This window comes from Jaculus jaculus, chromosome 4 (genome assembly GCF_020740685.1).
Source record: "Jaculus jaculus isolate mJacJac1 chromosome 4, mJacJac1.mat.Y.cur, whole genome shotgun sequence".
Taxonomy (NCBI): Eukaryota; Metazoa; Chordata; class Mammalia; order Rodentia; family Dipodidae; genus Jaculus; species Jaculus jaculus.
Genome location: NC_059105.1, coordinates 67,815,867 through 67,837,313, shown reverse-complemented (window position 1 = coordinate 67,837,313; position 21,447 = coordinate 67,815,867). Strand labels below are relative to the sequence as shown.

Below are 21,447 nucleotides of genomic sequence, written 5' to 3'. Positions count from 1 at the left end.
CTTAACACCATCTTCTGAATACAAAGTCAACTCAAGTCCTAAAGATAATAGATTTTCCCAAGACTTGAAATTAAAGCCTTACGGTGCCTTACAATTGTTATAAGTAAACTGTAAAAATAATGTTGAGAGGCATTAACCTTCATTAAAGCAGATGAGATATGCAGAACTGATTAAATCCTTTTCTGTGCACTGTATAAAACACAAGCCCTACCTGGCTCTATGATGAGCTCACATGAGCACCAGGGCACAAGGGCTCTCTGAGAAGATAGGAAACATGATACCCATGGGCTGGAGCCTGCTTGGCATTCTCAAGTAGCGTTTCAGCAGTACCTCCATCACTGCCCGCAGCTCCACCATGCCCGGGAATGTGGCCTCACAGAAGCTTACCCAAACTCCTAGTTATGAGCACGACACAATACGACCCTTCAGTGGAAGATTTAATTTCCTGACACGCAAGAGCATCTATAACCAAGGAATGGGAGAAGTTACTCACTGACCATGAGTGGAAAACTTCTATTCTCATTCTATTTTCTGGGCCGTAAATTTAGGTCAACAATGATAAGACACCTGCACTGCCTTGGTCTCGTCTAACCGATCACTCAATGGGCAGATGAATCACATTTTTCTTGGGGAAGCATCTTTTTCTTCCTGTTGTTCTAAGTGGTCAGCTGTCCAGAGTTAATTGCTCTATGCTAATGACAATAAAAAGGATGTAGGGATCTGTTTTAGTAGAGCCAGATGAAAAAGCTCCTCAATTATTCATTTATTACATTTGATAATGCTCAGGGGAAGAAGGAATATGGCATTCTTAACTGTACTTCAATATTCAGAATTCATCTGAATCAGCCGGAACATTGTAACTAAAAAACTGAATTAAAGCATTTATATATTTGGCATATATGATATAATTAATATGAATTATGAAAATTTATTCTAAGTTGCCATGTAACAAAAAGCAATTTAAAGTTATTTTTGCACACCAATTACGCAAATACCTGAACTCTCAAAGTTGGAAATTTCCACATGTCACTGAATGAAGTTCATTGTCTAATAAAGGAAAACTCTTAAAATTGCAAAATTAAAAGTGTAATTCTAAGGCACTGCATAAAATTTTAAACAGCCAAGGCCATCTTATAAGCAAATACTCTATGTTTTCATCAGCACTATTAGCTGCACTATTTTTTTTTCCACATAGAACATTTTCTTCAGTGGTAAGGTATTCACAATATAAGGTATAATGACATTTATTAGCAAGCTTGAGAAATGGCTCTGCAGTGAAGGTGCTTGCCTGCAAAGCCTAATGACCCAGGTTCAATTCCCTAGTACCCATGTAAAGTCAGATGTACAAAGTGGTGCACGCATCTGAAGTTCATTTGCAGTGGCAAGGGGCCCTGGTGCACCCATTCTTTCTCTTTCTCTCTGTCTCTGTGTCTTTTCCTGTCTTTCTCTGTGTGCCTGTAAATAAGTATTTTAAAAAGACTTATTTGCTTGACATAGATAACTTACTCTAGGCAGGTAGTTGTATATAAGAATATTCTAAAGGGGAAATAGCAGCTGTTTTGTTATTAAGTTTTAAAAACCCATTATGTTTCCTATATAACCAACTGAGATATAGCACACTGGAGATCTTTTTTAGGAAATTATAAAACATAATCATGTTAACTCAAAAACTGCCAAATGCATCTTTCTCATTTCTTTGAGCTAACTTGCTTTTAAAAGAAATATGAGCTACAACAAAATTGAAAAGTAATTAGGCAAAGGAAATGTGGAATTAAAAATCATTAATCTGGGAGCTCTAATTGAAAGAAATATTGCTGGCTAGAGCCTGGATGCTATACATTTTCATTACAGAACCAAGCCATCAACTGTTCTATAACAAAAGATTATTATCTGTCATGCCGAAAAATCCTATTCTCAGATTGTGAGGGTGTTTCCTGACTTCTGTTCTCACCAATAGCTCAGACAATAGGTGAGCAGTGGGAGAAGGGAGTGACAGGAGAAGTGACACAGAGACCAAAAGAAATGTGTCACAGAAAGCCAGGCATGGTGGCGCACGCCTTTAATCCCAGCCCTCGGGAGGCAGAGCTGGGAGGATCATAGTGAGTTCGAGGTCACCCTGAGACAACATAGTGAATTCCAGGTCAGCCTGAGCTAGCGTGAGACCCTACCTTGAAAAAAAACAAAAACAAAAACAAACAAACAAAAAAGCAAGCAAAGGAAAGAAATGTGTCACAGTTGGCCAGTACGGGAGAACAACCAGTATTTCCTCCCTAGGGCATTAATAAAGAAGATATGATCAATAACCAGTGCTCCTGCGTGTGGAACCCTCTGGGATGGCAGAACACTGGCTCCTTCAAAGCCAGTCAGATAGGGAATGACAGTGGCGAATGAACAGAGGCACTGGTGAAAGAACCCGGTCAAGGCTTCTTTGGGGTTCTTACTAAGTCTGGAGGCAAAACTTCTATATCCCCCTATTCACCTTGACCTTTATTTATGGAAGACATGAAATATCAAGCCAGAAGCTTCACCCAGGCTTCTGCAGACCCGTAACAGCAACTGCTGGGTGGCTCTCATAGCCTGTGCCTCCACGTAATGCCTCAGAAGGCAAGTTTTCTGGTTTCGCCACTCTCCCTGCAGTCTCGGTGCGACCTTACTTGAAGTATACGACAGTCACCTCATAATGCCTTTCTTCCTGATGCCATGGAGTCCGCTGCTTTGAGCAGGTAAGGTTACTGGGAGGGGCGGGGAGGCGGGCACGCGGAGCAGAATCCTCGACCTCTTTGAGTCATTTTGAAATGGAATCTTTTGTTCTGTCTTCACAGTAGCCAGGAAAACTTGCTCAGAAAAGACTACACATACTAATAAGCAAATCAAATGCCTCAAAGTGGTACCATCAGCCCTCTCCCGCCTGCCTTCCCTACTTCCACAGAGAGGCCAGTCACCACCTTTCTATTTTGGTCACACTATGGTTCTGTGGGAACTGTCATTTTTCCTTTACTGCGGTTTCTGCGGCCCTAAAATAACCTTCTCATTAGCTTCGCTCAAGTTCATTGTTAACATAAATAGGACAATAGGCAGCCACATATAGAGCACTTTAAGAGAAATCAGCCTTGTTCACCTATTTAAGTTCTGAACAGAAACCTTCAGTTTAAAAACCTCCTTAGCCGTTCATATCATCAGGAAAGGAACTGTGTAGAGATTTTAATTTCTTGAAAATGAATTAAAACACTGATAACTTTTAATTCTGTTCGGGCTTTCTCTGTTATATCCAGGTGGCCACTAGCAGAAGCTTGAGTAATGTGGAAAATATGTCTGCACAGCTGCTGGCCGGGAAGCAAAGTTACACTTCCCCAGAAACAGTGAGACAGAGTCCTGCAAAGGAATGTGATGCTGGCTGGTTTGTAGGCAGTGCTACCCCTGGTATGCACCCTCAAATCCAACCCAACACTCCCCGGCCATATTCCACTCTGCAACTGCATGGACGGAGCTCGTAAAAATAGAAAAATTCCACTGGGGATCAGGTGCTCGTCTTCCCCGCGGCTTGCCCTCCACCCCAGCCCGCAAGGACACATCGGTGCTGAGGATGAGGAAGGAGAGCTGCTGCTAAGCAATAACAAACGATGCTGCACAAAATAGGTAACAAATGACACCAGAGGGCAAGACAGGTTGGCACTAGCCAAAGGCTGTCTCATTACTTCAGTCTCCCAGGCACGTTGGCTTCACACTTCAGCCGCAATTGCAGACTATGTAACTTGAACGCGGGACTTGTGATTTACATCTGGAATGCAAACATTTTCCCTGAGGAGTTTCAGGACATCTGACCAACCTAGGAACAGCATTCTAGCATTGGAACAGCTCTGGTAATCTTTTTTTTTTTTTTTTTTTTTTTAATTCTACTTATTTATTTGTTTAGTTTGGTTTTTCAAGGTAGGGTCTCCCTCTAGCCCAGGCTGAGCTGGAATTAACTGGGAAGTCTCAGGGTGGCCTTGAACTCATGGCAAACCTCTGCCTCCCAAGTGCTGGGATTAAAGGTGTGCATGCCACCACCCCCAGCTGGTAATCTTTTCTGTACAGGGTCAAGTATTTTAGTCTTTATGAGACATGTCCAGTCTTTGTAATTATAGCTCAAAAGCAACAACAGTCAACAATATGTCAACAAATTCATATATTTGTGTTCTAATAAACACTTATAAAAATATCCAGGGCTGGAGAGATGGCTTAGCGATTAAGTGCTTGCCTATGAAGCCTAAGGACCCAAGTTCAAGGCTTAATTCCCCAGGACCCACGTAAGCCAGATGAACAAGGTGGCACATGCATCTGGAGTTCCTTTGCAGTGACTGGAGGCCCTGATGCACCCATTCTCTCTCTCTCTCTTTCTCTATCACTCTCAAATAAAAATAAATAAACAAACAAAAATATTCAGCAAGGGCTGGAGAAATGGCTTAGTGGTTAAGACTCTTGCCTGCAAAGCCAAAGGACCCAGGTTTGACTCCCCAGAACCCATATTAGCCAGATGTACAAAGGGGTGCACACATCTGGAGTTCATTTGCAGTGGCTGGAGGCCATTGCACACCCATTCTCTCTCTCTCCCTGCCTATTTCTGTATCTCTCTCTCAAGTAAATAAATTTTTAAAAAATTCAGCAAGGTGGACTTGGCCTATAGGCCAGTTTGCTGACTTCTAGTGTACTGCTAGGATACAGTGATATTGTCACAAGAGTGACTGGGAAAGGATAAAGACTATAACCAAAACAAATCCATGGTATAAGAGGCCAGAATAGTGGCTGCTCTTCTGGGAGATGTGAGGGGCTGGGGAAGGTAAGTAAGTTGGATAGAAAAATGTGGAAACTTCTAGGTTACTGTTAATAATATTCTGTTTCTCCATGAGGTGCTATTTGTATCGATGTGAAAATTCAGTGAACCACATTAGAATTCCTATATAAGTTATATAAATTTCTGTATCTATTTTGTAATCAATCAAATTTATTTATTTATTATGATTTTGTTTTTGAGACAAGTTCTCCTTAGATAGCCTAGGTTGACCTCAAACTTACTATATAGACTAGTCTGTCTTCAAAGTCATGGTGATCCTCCTGCCCCAGAGTGCTGGCATTACAGGTCCAGCTACCATGATGTGTACTACCACATCGCTTATTAAAAAAAAAAAAAAAAAGCCAGGTGTGGTGGTACACACCTTTAATCCCAGTATTTGGGCAGCTGAGATAGGAGGATTGCCATGAGTTTGAGGCTGTCTTGAGACTAATTCCAGTTCAGCCTGGGCTACAGTGAGACTCTACCTTGAAGAACCAAAAAGGGAAAAAGAGGGAGATGGCTCAGTGCTGACAGCTCAAGCTGGAGTATGTGAGTTCGATTCCCAAACCTCATGTAAAAAGCCAGAAGTCATAGTGGGCTTCTGTAACCCCAGCATGCTAACACTTGATGACAAGATGAGAGGCAGAGGCTGGAGAGCTTCCCAGAAGCTCAAGGAAGAGTGTAGAAAAAAGAGCATAGCAGGGCTGGAGAAATGACTTAGCAGTTAAGCACTTGCCTGTGAAGCCTAAGGACCTGGGTTCGAGGCTTGATTCCCCAGGACCCACATTAGCCAGATGCACAAGGGGGCGCACTTTTCTGGAGTTTGTTTTCAGTGGCTGGAAGCCCTGGCATGCCCATTCTCTCTCTATCTATCTGCTTCTTTCTCTTTGTCTGTCACTCTCAAATAAATAAAATACACAAAAAAATTAAAAAAAAAAAAAAAAAAAGAATAGCAGAGCCAGGACCCAAAGTGAGAACCCCAGCCTCAAATGAGGGGGGAAAGGCCACAGACTGACCTGAAAGACCTTCTTATGCGCCATGGCATGTACATTGCATGCCTATCCTCACGTACCCACACCCATGAACACATGTACAACTAAATAACAGAAACTTAAAAAAAAAAAAAAGAAAGAAAGAAAGAAAAGCTGGGAGTGGTGGTATATGCTTATAATTCCAGCACTTTGGAGGTAGAGATGGCTGAGCAGTTAAAGGTACTTGCTTGCAAAGCCTAAGGACCCGGGTTTGATTTCCCCAGTACCTACTTAAAGCTAGATGCACAAAGTGGTGCATGCATCTGGACTTTGTCTGCAGTGGCTAGAGGCCCTGGTACACCTATACCTTCTCTCTCTGTTTCTCTCTATATATATCTCTACTTGCAAATAAATAAATAAAATATAAAACATAAAAACCTAGCCGGGCATGGTGGCGCATGCCTTTAATCCCAGCACTTGGGAGGCAGAGGTAGGAGGATTGACGTGAGTTCGAGGCCACCCTGAGACTACACATAGTGAATTCCAGGTCAGCCTGAGCTAGTGAGACCCTACCTCACAAACACAAACTAAGTAAATAATAAAAAATCTTTATCCTGGGCTGGAGAGATGGCTTAGTGGTTAAACGCTTGCCTGTGAAGCCTAAGGACCCCGGTTCTTGGCTCGATTCCCCAGGACCCACGTTAGCTAGATGCACAAGGGGGCGCATGCATCTGGAGTTCGTTTGCAGTGGCTGGAAGCCCATTCTCCTCTCTCTCTCTCTCTGTCGCTCTCAAATAAATAAATAAAACAAAAAAATATTAAAAAAAAATCTTTATCCTATATAGTATCTCCCTCTAAGTACTTATATTTATGCCCATATATTAATGCTACTCCTCACTTATAGTTAGAGACGCTTCTCTTTTTTAACAATGGTGACTACTGGGGAGACTTAAAACTTATCAAAGAGGGGCTGGGGAAATGGCTTAGAAATGGTGAAGGTATTTGCCTGTGAAGCCTAAGGACCATGGTTTGATTCCCCAGGACACGCGTAAGCCAGATGCGCAAGGGGGCGCATGTGTCTGGAGTTCGTTTACAGTGACTACAGGCCCTGATGCACCCATTCTGTCTTTCTACCTGCCTCTCCCCCCTCTCAAATAAATAAATAAAATAAAAGTCTGATTCTCTTTTAAAAAAAAAAAAAAACAAACTTGGGTTGGAGGGATGGCTTAGCGTTCGCCAGATGCACAAGGGGGTGCACACGTCTGGAGTTCATTTGCAGTGGCTGGAGGCCCTGGCGCGCCCATTCTCTCTCTCTCTCTCTCCCCCACCCTTCTCTGTCAAATAAATAAATAATTAATTAATTTAAAAAAAAACTTATTAAAGAGCTAAGAAAAAGTGACAGTGTAGTGTTTAGGACTAAGTGATACATCTCTATCGCACCCTCCAAGGCTCAGGAACCATTGCAGAAGAGGCTGTGGAAAGAATATGAAGGGGAGGACTTTGGAATACTGTCTTCCAGACATTAAGTGGCTGTCGCATTCATGACTTCACAGTGGCTGTTGCTATCTACCCAAGATCTCATAATATGAAGGTAAAAAAAAAAAAAATGAGTTCAAAGTAGAAGAGGGATTTGTTGAAAAGAAGAAGAGATTCAGTGGAGGGGAGAGAGGGGAGGGAGGACAGAGAGGGTAGTGGGAGGGAATTATGATCAGGGCGCATTGTATATATAATGGAGGCTGTCAATAAAAAGTTAAAAAAAAACTTATATTCAAAAACTAGCAACATTTTGAAGGACTTTTTCTTTTTACTCAAAAGTTTATGAATTTGTTCAAAGTTCCTAGCAAGTGAAATGCACAGCAGCATTCTGAAAGCAGCATACCAAGAAGAAAATTTTAGTTACATTTTCATATTTGCTTAAAATGCCACCCATATGGGCATCTCCCAGAAAAAGCAGTATGACTACCAAAAGACCAATTATAGGGTGAATACATAATTTATTTCATTAATTTTGGTCCCACTATATTGAAAGAACTGGGAATTCTACCAAAGGGAACAAGAAGATTGATTGGCTTGGGTTGCAGCTAAGAACTCTCAAACGCAATGGCACAAGGGAGAAGAGGAATGACTAGTTTTGAACCAAGGCCTCGGAAGGTCAGAGAGGCCCAGCTCCAGGAGCCTGTGGAGTGGGCTACCTTGTTCTTCTGGAAGGATCCGCACAGCTGAGTTCTCTTCTACATTTTTTCTGGCTGCTTCTTCTTCTTCTTTAGACCATTGCATGTGATCCCTAGTTAAAAAAGCAAAACAAAACAATAACAGCAACAACAAAAATTGTAAAACATGCTTTATAACTGAACAGAGCAGAAAAGATGTGACCAGGGATTCCATCTTTCCTTCTGGATTAAGGCAAACACAAGTGACACAAACTACTCCATGTCAAATGGATATGTTTTGTGTCAGAGGTTCCTCTTGATGGTGCTGGGGCCACACTGCATCTCCAAAGGTCTTCTGCTTGGATCTGGCCATGGTAAAAGCCGCTGTGACTTTTGGGAAATGGTTGCTAAAGTCATGTCTTCAGAACACTCTAGAGCATGATTATCTGGGTGCTGGTATGGTTAAGATTTTCCTTTAAGGCTAAACTTAATTGCTTTTTTGTTACTTTCTGAGCACGGTGATTTTTAAAAATATTATTTAAAAAAATATTTTACTGCTGGGTGTGGTGGTGCACACCTTTAATCCCAGGACTCAGGAGGCAGAGGTAGGAGGATCACCGTGAGTTCTGGGTCACCGTGATACTACACAGTGAATTCCAGTCAGCCTGGGATATAATTAGACCCTACCTCAAAACCCTTTATTTATTTGAGAGAGCGGGAGAGAAAGAGGCAGGTAGAATGAGAATGGGTGCGCCAGAGCCTCTAGCTACTGCAGACAAACCCCAGACACATGCCCCACCTTGTGCACCTGGCTTTATGTGGGTATTGAGGAATCAAACCTGGGTCCTTTGGCTTTGCCAACAAGTGCCTTAACCACTAAAGCCATCTCTCTAGTCCCCAGGGTCATTTTTAATAGTATTTTAATGCTCCTTCTAAAACATTTACATTCTAATCCTCCAATGCTATTAAAAGTAAATTTTAAAATATCTTGTGCTAACCCTTTTTTATGATTGTTGTTTTGAGGCAGGGTCTTGCTGTAGCCCAAGCTGACCTGGAACTCACTCTGTAGTCCCAGGCTGGCCTCAAACTCACAGTGGTCCTCCTACGTCTGCCTCCTGAATGCTTGGATTATAGGTATGTGTTGGGATTAAAGTTGTGAGCCACCACACCTCGATTATCCTGAATTTTTTAAAATAATTTTTAAGTTGGAATTTTAAAAAATTCATTTTAGAACTCTAGATGCATGCACTACTTTGTGTATCTGGCTTTATGTGGGTGCTGGGAAACTGAACACCAGTTGTTAGGCTTTGCAGGCAAGCACCTTAACTGCTGAGCCATCTCTGCAACCCCTTGCCCTGAACTTTTAAAGTAACTTTAGATTTGTTTTTATGTCTTGATTTCTGAAAATGGATTAACATTTTTAAATGACAGAATATGATTTTTTGTTATTTTTATTCATGACAGGGTCTCACTATGTGGCCCAAGATGGCCTCCAACTCATGATCTTCCTGCCTCAGCTTCCCAGCTGCTAGGATTCTAAGTGTGTGTATATTGCACTACCAAATAACAAAGTACTTGATACAGGATATAACAAGATTGATGTTCCTTAAATATGGCACTTTCAACAAAGTACTTTCAGTTTCAGAATTTATTTTCCCTAAGTGAGAATATACAACTTTGTATTGCAAAACTGCTTACTATGTATGAGGCTCTGGTTTCAAAGTCCAGCCCTAACACTAGTACTACAAACATACATACACACACACACACACACACACACACACACACACACACACACATTTTCTTGGGGTGGAAGATCTATTTTTCCTGAAATAAACCATTTTTCTAAATAAAAAGAGACTCCACATTCAAGTTCTATAGTCTACTGATAATAATAAGAAACCTCTTGGGCTGGAGAGATGGCTTAGCAGTTAAAGCGCTTGCCTGTGAAGCCTAAGGACCCCGGTTCGAGGCTCGGTTCCCCAGGTCCCACGTTAGCCAGATGCACAAGGGGGCGCACGCGTCTGGAGTTCGTTTGCAGAGGCTGGAAGCCCTGGTGCACCCATTCTCTCTCTCTCCCTCTATCTGTCTTTCTCTCTGTGTCTGTCGCTCTCAAATAAATAAATAAAAAATGAACAAAAAATATTTTAATAAAAGAAAAGAAACCTCCTGATGCTATCACACACTTAGGATAAGTGAGTGGTAGGAAGGGATAAACAAAATTCTTGGCAGCACATTATGGTGACTGATAAACCCTAGTTTGCATGACCATAGTTCCTATAACAATTATCCTTTATTATTTGTTACATGTCAGAAATTGTACAAAGCACATTTCATATACATATATATTTTGTATTATTTAATCCTTTCAAAAATACTCTGAGGGGGTTGTAACCCTGCTCATTTTGGATATAAAGAGATGTAAGTTCAGTAACTCACCCAGGGTCCTATAGCCAGGCAGACACGGAATCAAGGTCTGAGTCATGTCAAAGTCCGTCTGCTCACCCTTCCGTTTCTTATAGCACCAGGGCTACTGAGAGTTTTAAGACTTACTCCTGCTCGTCAAAAGCATGTTTTGGACTGAAGACATGGCTTAGCAGTTAAGGCACTTGCTTGCAAAGCCAAAGAACCTAGGTTCCATTCCTGAGGACCCATGTAAGTCAGATGCACAAGGTGGCACATGCATCTGGAGTTCTTCCGCAGTGGCCCTGGTACACCCATTCTCTCTCTCTCAAAAAATAAATAAAAATTTTTAAAGCATGTCTTAAAAAGTTATTTCTTTAATTGAGAGAGTGAGAGAGAAAGCGAGCGAGCGAGAGAGAGAGAGAGAGAGAGAGAGAGAGAGAGAGGGAGTGGGGGGAAGAGAATGGGCGCCAGGGCCTCCAACCACTGCCAATGAACTCCAGACGCGTGCATCACCTTGTGCATCTGGCTTACATGGGTCCTGGGGAATAGAGTCAAGGTCCTTTGGCTTTGCCGGCAAATGCCTTAACTAAGCCATCTCTCCAGCCCCAAAAGCATGTCTTTTCTTAATGCATGCACAGTAGAAGTAAATCATAATATAATGTGATTACTACCTGATGAATGGAAGTGGAGCCTAGCCAATTAATGCTAGTTGGGAAATAACAGGACAAGCTAATGGAAAGTGGGCTTGGGCTCATTTGGGGGGAACAGTAGTGGTGCAATTACTCATGCCATGGACAAGCTGGCCAATGGACAGTGTGTACAGAAAGCAACAAAAACAATCCATTTGAACTGGCTCTCTTGGGCATCTGCAGGTGAAGTGGGAAGCTAGGTAACTGGCTCGTTTCGGAGGACTTTGAGTAGTGTGTAAGCTACAGTGAAGTGAGGAGGAACTTCAGGGAGACCAGTGTAACTAACTGCCAGTGGTCTAGAAGCAACAAGTCCCAGGGTTATGCTGGTAGCAATGGAAAATAGTAAGGAAGTGTAGAGGGGGAGACTCTGAAAAACAAATGTCATTATGACTCGAAAGTGAGCTACATATTGGTGAAGAGTCAGGTCTTAACAATGAGTATCCAGGGAAGGTTGGGGGCGGGGCATAACAATGACAGAGTAAAGAGTACTTTAGGTGGCATGATGAGAAGCTTGATTCTATTTTAAGTCATGTTTATGCGATCAGATATGCAAGTATATCCAGTGACCTAGCTTTAAATACACCACTGAAAGGCGAGAAACCGCTCTCTTCCTTTCTCTCCCCGTCTCTTTTTCCCCCTTCTCTCTCTCCAGGATCTTGCTAATGTAGCCCAGGCTGGCCTTGCACTTGTATCAATGCTCCGGCTTCCTTAATGCTTGGATTACAAACATGTATCACTATGTCCAGAATATGATCAAAACATTACATAAGTTGCCAACAAACCATAAAAAGGGGGAAATGGTCAAAGCAAGTATGCTTGAGTTTCCAGGAAAAACAAATGAGAATATAGAAATCAGAATTTCAGGGCTGGGGAGATGTTCAGTGCAAGCATGAGAGCCTGAGAGGTTCCGAGTCCAATTCCCAGCACGCGTGTAAAAAGCTGCGTGGGCCACGTACGCCTGACTCCAGTCCTGAGGCGGGCCGACCGGAGTGATAAAAGCGGATGCTGCATGTTCTCCTCTGGCCTCAGTGTGCACGTGTACTGGTATGCTCATCTGTGCACACACACATACGTGAATATCACATATCTGCCATGCTGTATGCTGTATACACATACCTATTCACATATTTACCAAAAAAAACTCCGAATTTCATGCCAGGTGTGGTGTTGAACACCTTTAATCCTAGCACTCAGCAGGCAAAGGAAGCAGGAGCACTGTAAGTTTGAAGCCACCCTGAGTCTACATAGTGAATTCCAGGTCAACCTGGGTTAGAATGAGACCCTATCATGGGAGAGAAAAAAAAAAAAATCAGAATTTCATAGATGGAAATTTGGCCACGAATATTTTCTTAAAATCCAATCATTTCCAACCCCCCCCCCCAAATCATTAAGCAACTCTGCCACTTGCTTTAACGAATGAGATTATAACAGATTTTGGTTTTACATTATCTTAATGTATATGAGTAATCACATGTAAATTGGGGCTAGCAATTATATTTTGTATTCTGTATGTATAAGAACACATAACAGATCCTTATGTGACCATTATGACATTAGAACCAACAAGTCTGTTAGTGAAAGCATAGTATTAAGGGAAGAGAAACGCAAGGCTGAGTCTCCACAGTCACTGGGCAGTCTATCTGCAGACACGTTTCTGGACTGTGCTGGAATGTGGTTGCCCTGCTGAATAGCAGCTTCCCAAGCTAAGAAGGCTGAGAGCAGAGCTGCTGTATAGGGAGGGGTGTGCAGCAGAACACTGAAGAAGGTTCAGGACAAAAGGGGCAGGAGAGATAACTCAGCAATTAAAGGCACTTGTTTGAAAAGCCTTACAGCCTGGGTTTGACTCCCCAGTACCCACATAAAGCCAGATGCACAAAGTGGTGCATGCAGCTGGAGTTCTTTTCCAGTGGCAGAGGTCCTTGCACACCCATATTCACTCTCTCTTTCTCTTTGTCTCTCAAATAAATAAATAAGTTATTTTTTAAAAATCATGATTTGAGGGAACTGGAGGGACAGCTAAGTAGTTAAGGCACTTGCCTATAAAGCCTAATGACCCAGGTTCAATTCCCTAGTGCCCACATAAAAGCCAGATGCACAAAGTAGCACATGCATCTGGAGTTTGTTTGCAAGTGGCTGCAGGCTCTGGCACACCCATTCTCTCTGTGTCTCTTCTATCTCATGGAATCCTGAGTAAGTCAGTGGTAGAATGCTTGCCTGATATGCACAAAGCCCTGGATTTGAGCTCTAGAACCACAAAAATAAATGTGGTGGTTTAATTAGTTGTCCCCCATAAACTTAGCTGAAAGCAATTTGGAATTAAAGTCTTCTATAGACAGTATGTTATTGGGGGTGGGATTGTGGGTATTAGAGCCAGCTGCCTCTAGCCAGTGTTTGGCACACTCTCCTGTTCCTGTTGTCCACCTGATATTGCCCAGGAAGTGATGTCCACCCTCTGCTCATGCCACCATTTCCCCCTGTCATCATGGAGTGTCCCCTCAAGTCTGTAAACCAAAATAAACCTTTTTCCCCACAAGCTGCTCTTGGATGGGTGATTTCTGCCAGCAATGCAAACCTGAGAGCAACAGTAAAGTTGGTACCAAGAAGTGGTGTCATTACTGCTTGAAACCTGACTGTGTGGCTTTGGCCTTTGGAGCTGATTTTCAAGAGGTATATGGAAGGATTTGAAACCTTGACCTAAGAGACACCTTGCAGTACTATAAGTACAGCTTTATGAACTATTCTGGTCAGGGTTGAATGACATGAATGCAATAAGAGCTAAGGACTATGAGGTTTGGCTTATGAGGGTGAGAAAGAGCTTTGCCTAGACTAGGCTAGAAGCAGTTTGTGTGAAAGGTTTGCTTCTATACCCTTATCCTGAGAATTTGTGCTGGGTTGCATTGTGTAGAAATGGACTGGTGTGTGCAGAGGTATCAATATGGCACAGAAAAAAAATGAAATATTTGGGGTTAAACTGCTGTCTGATCAGCTACAATTGAGACACTACAACCACTGAGATTGGGCCAGCTGACCTGCATTGGAATGACAGAAGGAATGTAGAGTCTTTTGAAGGGGTCTGAATGCTCAAGGAGTGTCCTTTCTTCAAAGTCTGCTTTAATCCCCCCTGGATTAACAAATGAGCACCCCACCTGGTATTATGGAGTATAAGAAATGCAGGAAAAACAGGGTCATTGAATTTGCAATACGGTCTTGTGTTTTGGAAATGGCATGGGCAGTATGAGATGGCTACCATCATGGAGCTTCCCCTTGAGTCTGTAAGACAAAATAAGCCTTTTTCCCAACAAGCTGCTCTTGGTTGGGTGTTTTCTGACAGCAATGCAAACCTTACTGTAATAATAAATAAATAAAACAAACTAAAGAAATTTGATCCTGGGGGCTGGAGAGATAGCTTAGTGGTTAAGGCTTGCCTGTGAAGCCTAAGGACCTAGGTTTGACTTCCTAAAACCCACATAAGCAAGATGCACATAGTGACGCATGCATCTGGAGTTCTTTTTTAGTGGCTAGAGGCCCTGGCATGCCCGTTCTCTCTCTTTCTCTCAAATAACTAACTAACTAACTAAATAATTTAAAAATACTGATCCTTGGGCTGGAGAGATGGCTTAGTGATTAAGGTACTTGCCTAGAAAGCCAATGTACCCAGGTTTAATTCCCCAGGACCCATGTAAGACAAGGTGTCTGAAGCTTGTTTGCAGTGGCTGGAGGCCACTCTCTTTCATTCTCTCTCAAATAAATAAATTTTTAAAAATATTGATCCTTGAGGACACTCTTCTTAATATTCTGTTATAAAACTCAAAGCATACATGAAGCACGTCTACTGCCCACTGAAGTGTGATGACCCGAGGAAGTAGTCATAGGACATGAATTGTACACAGAGCCAGGTGCTTTTCTGTGCACTTGAATGGTGAACTGAACTCACTTTTTTCATGGAATGCTATTTTTCACTTGAAAGAACAACTACAGATAAAACTCGTTACTCTTAGATATCAGTGTGGTGGCATATGCCTTTAATTCCAATTATAATTGCCAAGAGTTTGAGGCCACCCTGAGACTACATGGTGAATTCCTGAATTCCAGGTCAACTTGAGCTAGAGTGAGACCCTACCTAAAAGCAACAACAAAAACTGTAGTTGTTACTCAAACTTGGGTATATGGTACATATTTTCTCAAAAGGAAATGAAATGAGCCTACTTCAAGAAAAATAAATGGTAGTATTTGTTGCCAAAGATAAATCTGGGGCTTTTAAGTAGAAATCAGAACTCTGGAAAACTTGTGCATGCCACCATGAGTTTGGTGGCTTCCTAACACTATTTCTCCTGATGAGACCAGTGGTGATATTAACAAATGTGATTTTTAAGAATTATATAGTGAAACATGTCAACATTTGGAAGGTCTACATAAAGCAGAAGCTGGTCTTTTCCCAATTCCCCATACACAAGTCACGGAATGATGCACAGGCAGAGAAATGACCCAAGCTCCAAGGCGCACCAGTGATCACATGTAATACCAAACAAAAAGTACATTCATACGGCTTCATATTCCATACTGCAACTATGAGATTTAGCATAGTAGCAAGAAAAATTCTCAGCACAGGCCTGTGATCCTAGCTAGTTGAGAGGCTAAGGCAAGAGGACTACATGTTCAAGGCCAATCTGGGCCACTTAGAGACCCTGTCTTAAAAAAAAAAGTGAAAATGGGATAGGAAAGCAGTTCAACTGTTGTTTAGTTTGTTTAAAGCCCTATGTTTAATCCCCAGAACCAGTAAAAAAAAAAAAAAAATCACAACTATGTGGAAATGGTACTAAAAATTCTCTCTTTGGGGGCTGGAGAGATGGATCAGTCATTAAGGGTATTTATATGCAATGCCTGACTGCCTGGGTTTGATTCCCTAGTACCAATATAAAGCCAGATGCACAAAGTGATACAGGCATCTGGAGTTTATTTGCAGTGGCAAAAGGCCATGGCATGCCCATACACACTATCAAATAAACAAACAAAAATGTTTAAAGAAAAATTATCTCCTTTATAAGCATATTCTGTTTGAGGACAGATTTCCTGCATATAATTCAACCTAAACAATATGTTATAAAAATTGAACACAGAAGCAGACATAAGAATCAGCTTCATCCATTAAGCAAGACACTGGTGACTTGCAAACACTGAAAATAGAGCAATTCTTTGCATTGTGTTTCTGGAAATATATATTTGTTTTCATTAACATATGTAATTTAGATAAATATATAATAGGTTCATTATACTTTTGAAATAAATAAATATTTAATATCTATTTTAATTTCTAATATGAAAAATATCAAGCCATACTCTACATAAATAAAAGGTCTTTGTGGTCTTTGATGATTTAAAAGTATAAAGGAAGCCAGGTATGGTGGCACACGCCTTTGATTCCAACACTTGGGAGGCAGAGGTAGGAGGATCGCTATGAGTTTGATGCCATCCTGAGATTACATAGTGAATTTCAGGCCAGCCTGAATTAGAGTGAAACCCTAACTCAAAAAACAAAAACAAAAACAGAAACAAAAAAGTATAAAGGAGTCTTGAGACTAAAATGTTTGAAATTACTGTACTAGGAACCTAGTACAGTAATGAAAAAGAAATGGACATTGAGGTGCTTGCCTGTGAAGCCTAAGGACCCATGTTCGACTCTCCAGATCCCATGTTAGTCAGACTTACGCCCAAAAGGTGGTGCAAGAGTCTGAAGTTCGATTTTAGCGACCAAGGGCCTGATGTGCCAATTCTCTCTCTCTCTCTTTGTCTCTCTAAAACAAAAACAAAAATATTTAAAAAAAAAAAAAAAAAAAGGACATCTAAGGCCAGGCATAGTGGCACATGCCTTTAATCCCAGCACTCAGGAAGCAGAGATAGGAGGATCACCATGAGTTCAAGGTCACCCTGAGACTACATAGTGAATTTCAGGTCAGCCTGGGCTAGAGTGAGGCCTGACCTTGAAAAGACAACAACAGCAACAACAAAAAAATGGACATCTAAAAGTTGGTGGCGTAGAATACAAAGTATTCAATTTATCCAAAGTAAAGTAGACAAAAAGAAACAGGGGGAAAAAAAAAGATAACCAAACAACATTATAACTTAGAATGTTTACCAGAGCTATTGTCATGTTTCCTTTATTTTTCTTTTTTTCCCCACTTCCCTTCTAATCTGGATGCAAATTGAGTAGATCTAAAAAGATATCCTATTTACTATCTTTTGTTTGGACATCATTATGTAGACCAAGCTGCTTGGGAACTTGCCGATCCTCCTGCCTCTGCCTCGGCATTGCCTGAATTATAGGCTAACAAAATATCTTATGGTTTTCATTTGTATTTCCTTTATTGTTGAGCATTTTCTCCTAAGCCCATAAGTACTGCCTCCTGGTTCATCCGTCTATGTGTTCTGTGCTATTTATCCACATACCAAAATGTGTCACTGCGTTTCTAACAAATATTCTATGATGGCTTCCTTGCAAATACTCTATGAATACCTTATATGTCTCTTTGATTTTATAGTCATCAAATAAGATTAGTTCCCAAAACCCTGTACAAATTAAACACTTTGAAATTATAATTATGCTTTTTCATCCAATCTAAGATGGTATTATTTTCTGGACCAATAAGAAAAAAAAAATCTAACTTTAAGATACCATCAACTGTAAGAAGTGTCATGATCTCTGAGATATTAATTGATGCAAGAGTGTGCATCTCAGGATGGAAGAGAGAAAGGCTGTTACAGGTATATCAACTAATAACTGAATTATCCTCAATTAATTCTTCTTTCTTTTCCACTGTTGGTGCTAATTTTTACTTCTGACTGCTGGCAGCCCCCTTCTGCTTTGCGCCATAATGAATATTTCGGTTGTTATTGTTAGTAAATCAGTTTCTTATTTAGGACTGAATAACTACCAAAAGGCACAACACAAACAGAATCTATGTAATTTAGATAAATATGTAAGAGGTTCATTATACTTTTGAAAAAAATAAATATTTAATGTCTATTTTTAATTTCTAATATGAAAAATATCAAGGCATACTCTACATAAATAAAAAGTCCTTGTGGTCTTTGATGATTTAAAAGTATACAGGGGCTGGGCATGATGGTGCATGCCTTTGATCCCAGCACTCAGGAGGCAGAAGTAGGAGAATCACCATGAGTTTGAGGCCACCCTGAGACTACACAGTGAATTTCAGGTCAGTCTGAACTACAGTGAAGCCCTACCTCTGGAAGAAACTAGCCTCTACCGCCTTCATTAAATATGTATTGGTTACTGTATTACACACTAGGCACTGAGCTAAGAACTGTAAACACAAAAACAAAGATGATAAGGGTGGAACTCAAAATTGTTGTGTGGAATTTATTATCAGGTAGATAGCAAGGCAGGTATAGGTAAGGGGGTATTCTTAAAATTAAAATTAAAAAATACCAATGCATATGAAACATAGTTTTGCCAGGCATAATAAGAGATACCTGGAATCTCAGAACTTGGGAAGAAGTAGGAGGATCCAGAGTTTGAGGTCAGCCTGTGCTATACATGAGACCGTGCCTCAAACAAACAATAGAAGAAAAATCTTCAAGAACAAAACAAATATACATAGTTTTGTTTCCACCCTACCTCTTATTCATATCCATAAAATAAAGCCTTGTTAGCAGGGTGATGAGAGCTTTCCAGAATTTTTTGTATGTACTTAAAATAGACATTTAAAAAATTTTATTGACAATTTAGAGCAGAGCGTGGTGGTGTATACCTTTAATCCCAGCACTCGGGAGGCAAAGATAGGAGGATTGCCGTGAGTTCAAGGCCACCCTGAGATTATAGAGTGAATTCCACGTTAGCCTGAGCTAGAGTGAAACCATACCTTGAGAAACAAACAAACAAACAAAAATTATTGACAAATTCTATATTCACAAACAATAAGCCATGATATTTCCCTCCTCTCCCCCATTTTCCCCTTCACAACTCTGCTCTCCATCATATCCCCTCTCCGTTAGTCTCTCCCCGCTCTATGGGAGGGAACACATGCCTGGTACTGAAAACCTAATCAGAAGCCTATGGCAGGGCTGGTCATGTGCCTTAGGGGTATAAAGCCTGCTCTGTCTGGCTAACTGCATATGTTATTCTCATCAAAGTGCCCTGAAAGCACTACACTTAATGTTCATATTCATATATTAATGTTACTCTCACTTTTGGTTAGAGAAGCTTCTCTTTTCAGATGGCAGTGACTTTTTTTTTTTTTTTAATTTTTATTAACATTTTCCATGATTATAAAATATGTCCCATGGTAATTCCCTCCCTCCCCACCCCCACACTTTCCCGTTTGAAATTCCATTCTCAATCATATTACCTCCCCATTACAATCATTGTAATTACATATATACAATATCAACCTATTAAGTATCCTCCTCCCTTCCTTTCTCCACCCTTTATGTCTCCTTTTCAACTTACTGGCCTCTGCTACTAAGTATTTTCATTCTCACACAGAAGCCCAGTCATCTGTAGCTAGGATCCCCATATGAGGGAGAACATGTGGCGCTTGGCTTTCTGGGCCTGGGTTACCTGACTTAGTATAATACTTTCCAGGTCCATCCATTTTTCTGCAAATTTCATAACTTCATTTTTCTTTACCGCTGAGTAGAACTCCATTGTATAAATGTACCACATCTTCATTATCCACTCATCTGTTGAGGGACATCTAGGCTGGTTCCATTTCCCAGCTATTATAAATTGAGCAGCAATAAACATGGTTGAGCATGTACTTCTAAGGAAATGAGATGAGTCCTTTGGATATATGCCTAGGAGCGCTATAGCTGGGTCATATGGTAGATCAATCTCTAGCTGCTTTAGGAACCTCCACACTGTTTTCCACAATGGCTGGACCAGATTGCATTCCCACCAGCAGTGCAAAAGGGTTCCTTTTTTTCCACAGCCCCGCCAACATTTATGATCATTTGTTTTCATGATGGTGGCCAATCTGACAGGAGTGAGATGGAATCTCAATGTAGTTTTAATCTGCATTTCCCTGATGACTAGTGACGTAGAACATTTTTTTAGGTGCTTATATGCCATTCGTATTTCTTCCTTTGAGAACTCTCTATTTAGCTCCTTAGCCCATTTTTTGATTGGCCTGTTTGATTCCTTATTAGTTAACTTTTTGAGTTCTTTGTATATCCTAGATATTAATCCTTTATCAGATATATAGCTGGCGAAGATTTTATCCCATTCTGTAGGTTGCCTCTTTGCTTTTTTCACTGTGTCCTTTGCGGTGCAAAATCTTTGTAATTTCATTAGGTCCCAGTGGTTAATCTGTGGTTTTATTGCCTGAGCAATTGGGGTTGTATTTAGAAAGTCTTTGCCAAGACCAATATGTTGGAGGGTTTCCCCTACTTTTTCCTCTAGCAGTTTCAAAGTTTCCGGTCTGATGTTAAGGTCTTTAATCCATTTGGACTTAATTCTTGTGCATGGCGAGAGAGAAGAATCTATTTTCATCCTTCTGCAGATATTTATCCAGTTTTCAAAACACCATTTGCTGAAGAGGCTGTCTCTTCTCCAATGAGTATTTTTGGCATTTTTATCGAATATCAGGTGGCTATAGCTACTTGGGCTTACATCTGGGTCCTCTATTCTGTTCCACTGATCTACATGTCTGTTTTTGTGCCAGTACCATGCTGTTTTTGTTACTATGGCTCTGTAGTATAGGTTAAAATCAGGTATGGTGATACCACCAGCCTCTTTTTTGTTGCTCAGTATTATTTTAGATATTCGAGGTTTTTTATGATTCCAAATGAATTTTTGGATTGTTTTTTCTATTTCCATGAAGAAAGCCTTTGGAATTTTGATAGGGATTGCATTAAATGTGTAGATTGCTTTAGGTAAGATTGCCATTTTCACGATATTGATTCTTCCAAGCCAGGAACAAGGGATGTTTCTCCACTTTCTAGTGTCTTCTGCAATTTCTCGCTTGAGTGTCTTAAAGTTCTCATTGTATAGATTCTTTACTTCCTTAGTTAGGTTTATTCCAAGGTATTTTATTTTTTTTGATGCAATTGTGAATGGGAGTGATTCTCTGATTTCATCCTCTGTGTGTTTGTTGTTAGCATATATGAAGGCTACTGATTTCTGTGTATTTATTTTGTATCCTGCTACATTGCTGTAGGTTTTGATTAGCTCTAACAGCTTGCTAGTAGAGTCTTTAGGGTCCTTTATGTATAGAATCATGTCATCTGCAAATAGTGATAACTTGATTTCTTCCTTTCCAATTTGTATCCCTTTTATGTGTGTCTCTTGCCTTATTGCTATGGCTAAGACTTCCAAAACTATATTAAATAGAAGTGGAGACAGTGGACACCCTTGTCTTGTTCCTGATTTTAGTGGAAAAGCTTCCAGTTTTTCCCCATTTAGT

At 40.7% G+C, this 21,447-nt stretch overlaps 1 protein-coding gene across 4 annotated transcripts in view; it reads right to left on the bottom strand.

The window, feature by feature from the left end:
• Mettl8 (methyltransferase 8, methylcytidine) overlaps nt 1–21,447 on the bottom strand; it is a 135,534-nt gene that overhangs the window by 51,372 nt on the left and 62,715 nt on the right. For all 4 annotated transcript variants that reach the window (XM_004660241.2, XM_045147911.1, XM_045147910.1 and 1 more), the window contains exon 3: nt 7,974–8,065. In XM_004660241.2, the coding sequence (XP_004660298.2) occupies nt 7,974–8,065 (92 nt within the window). The remainder of the gene's footprint in view (nt 1–7,973; nt 8,066–21,447) is intronic.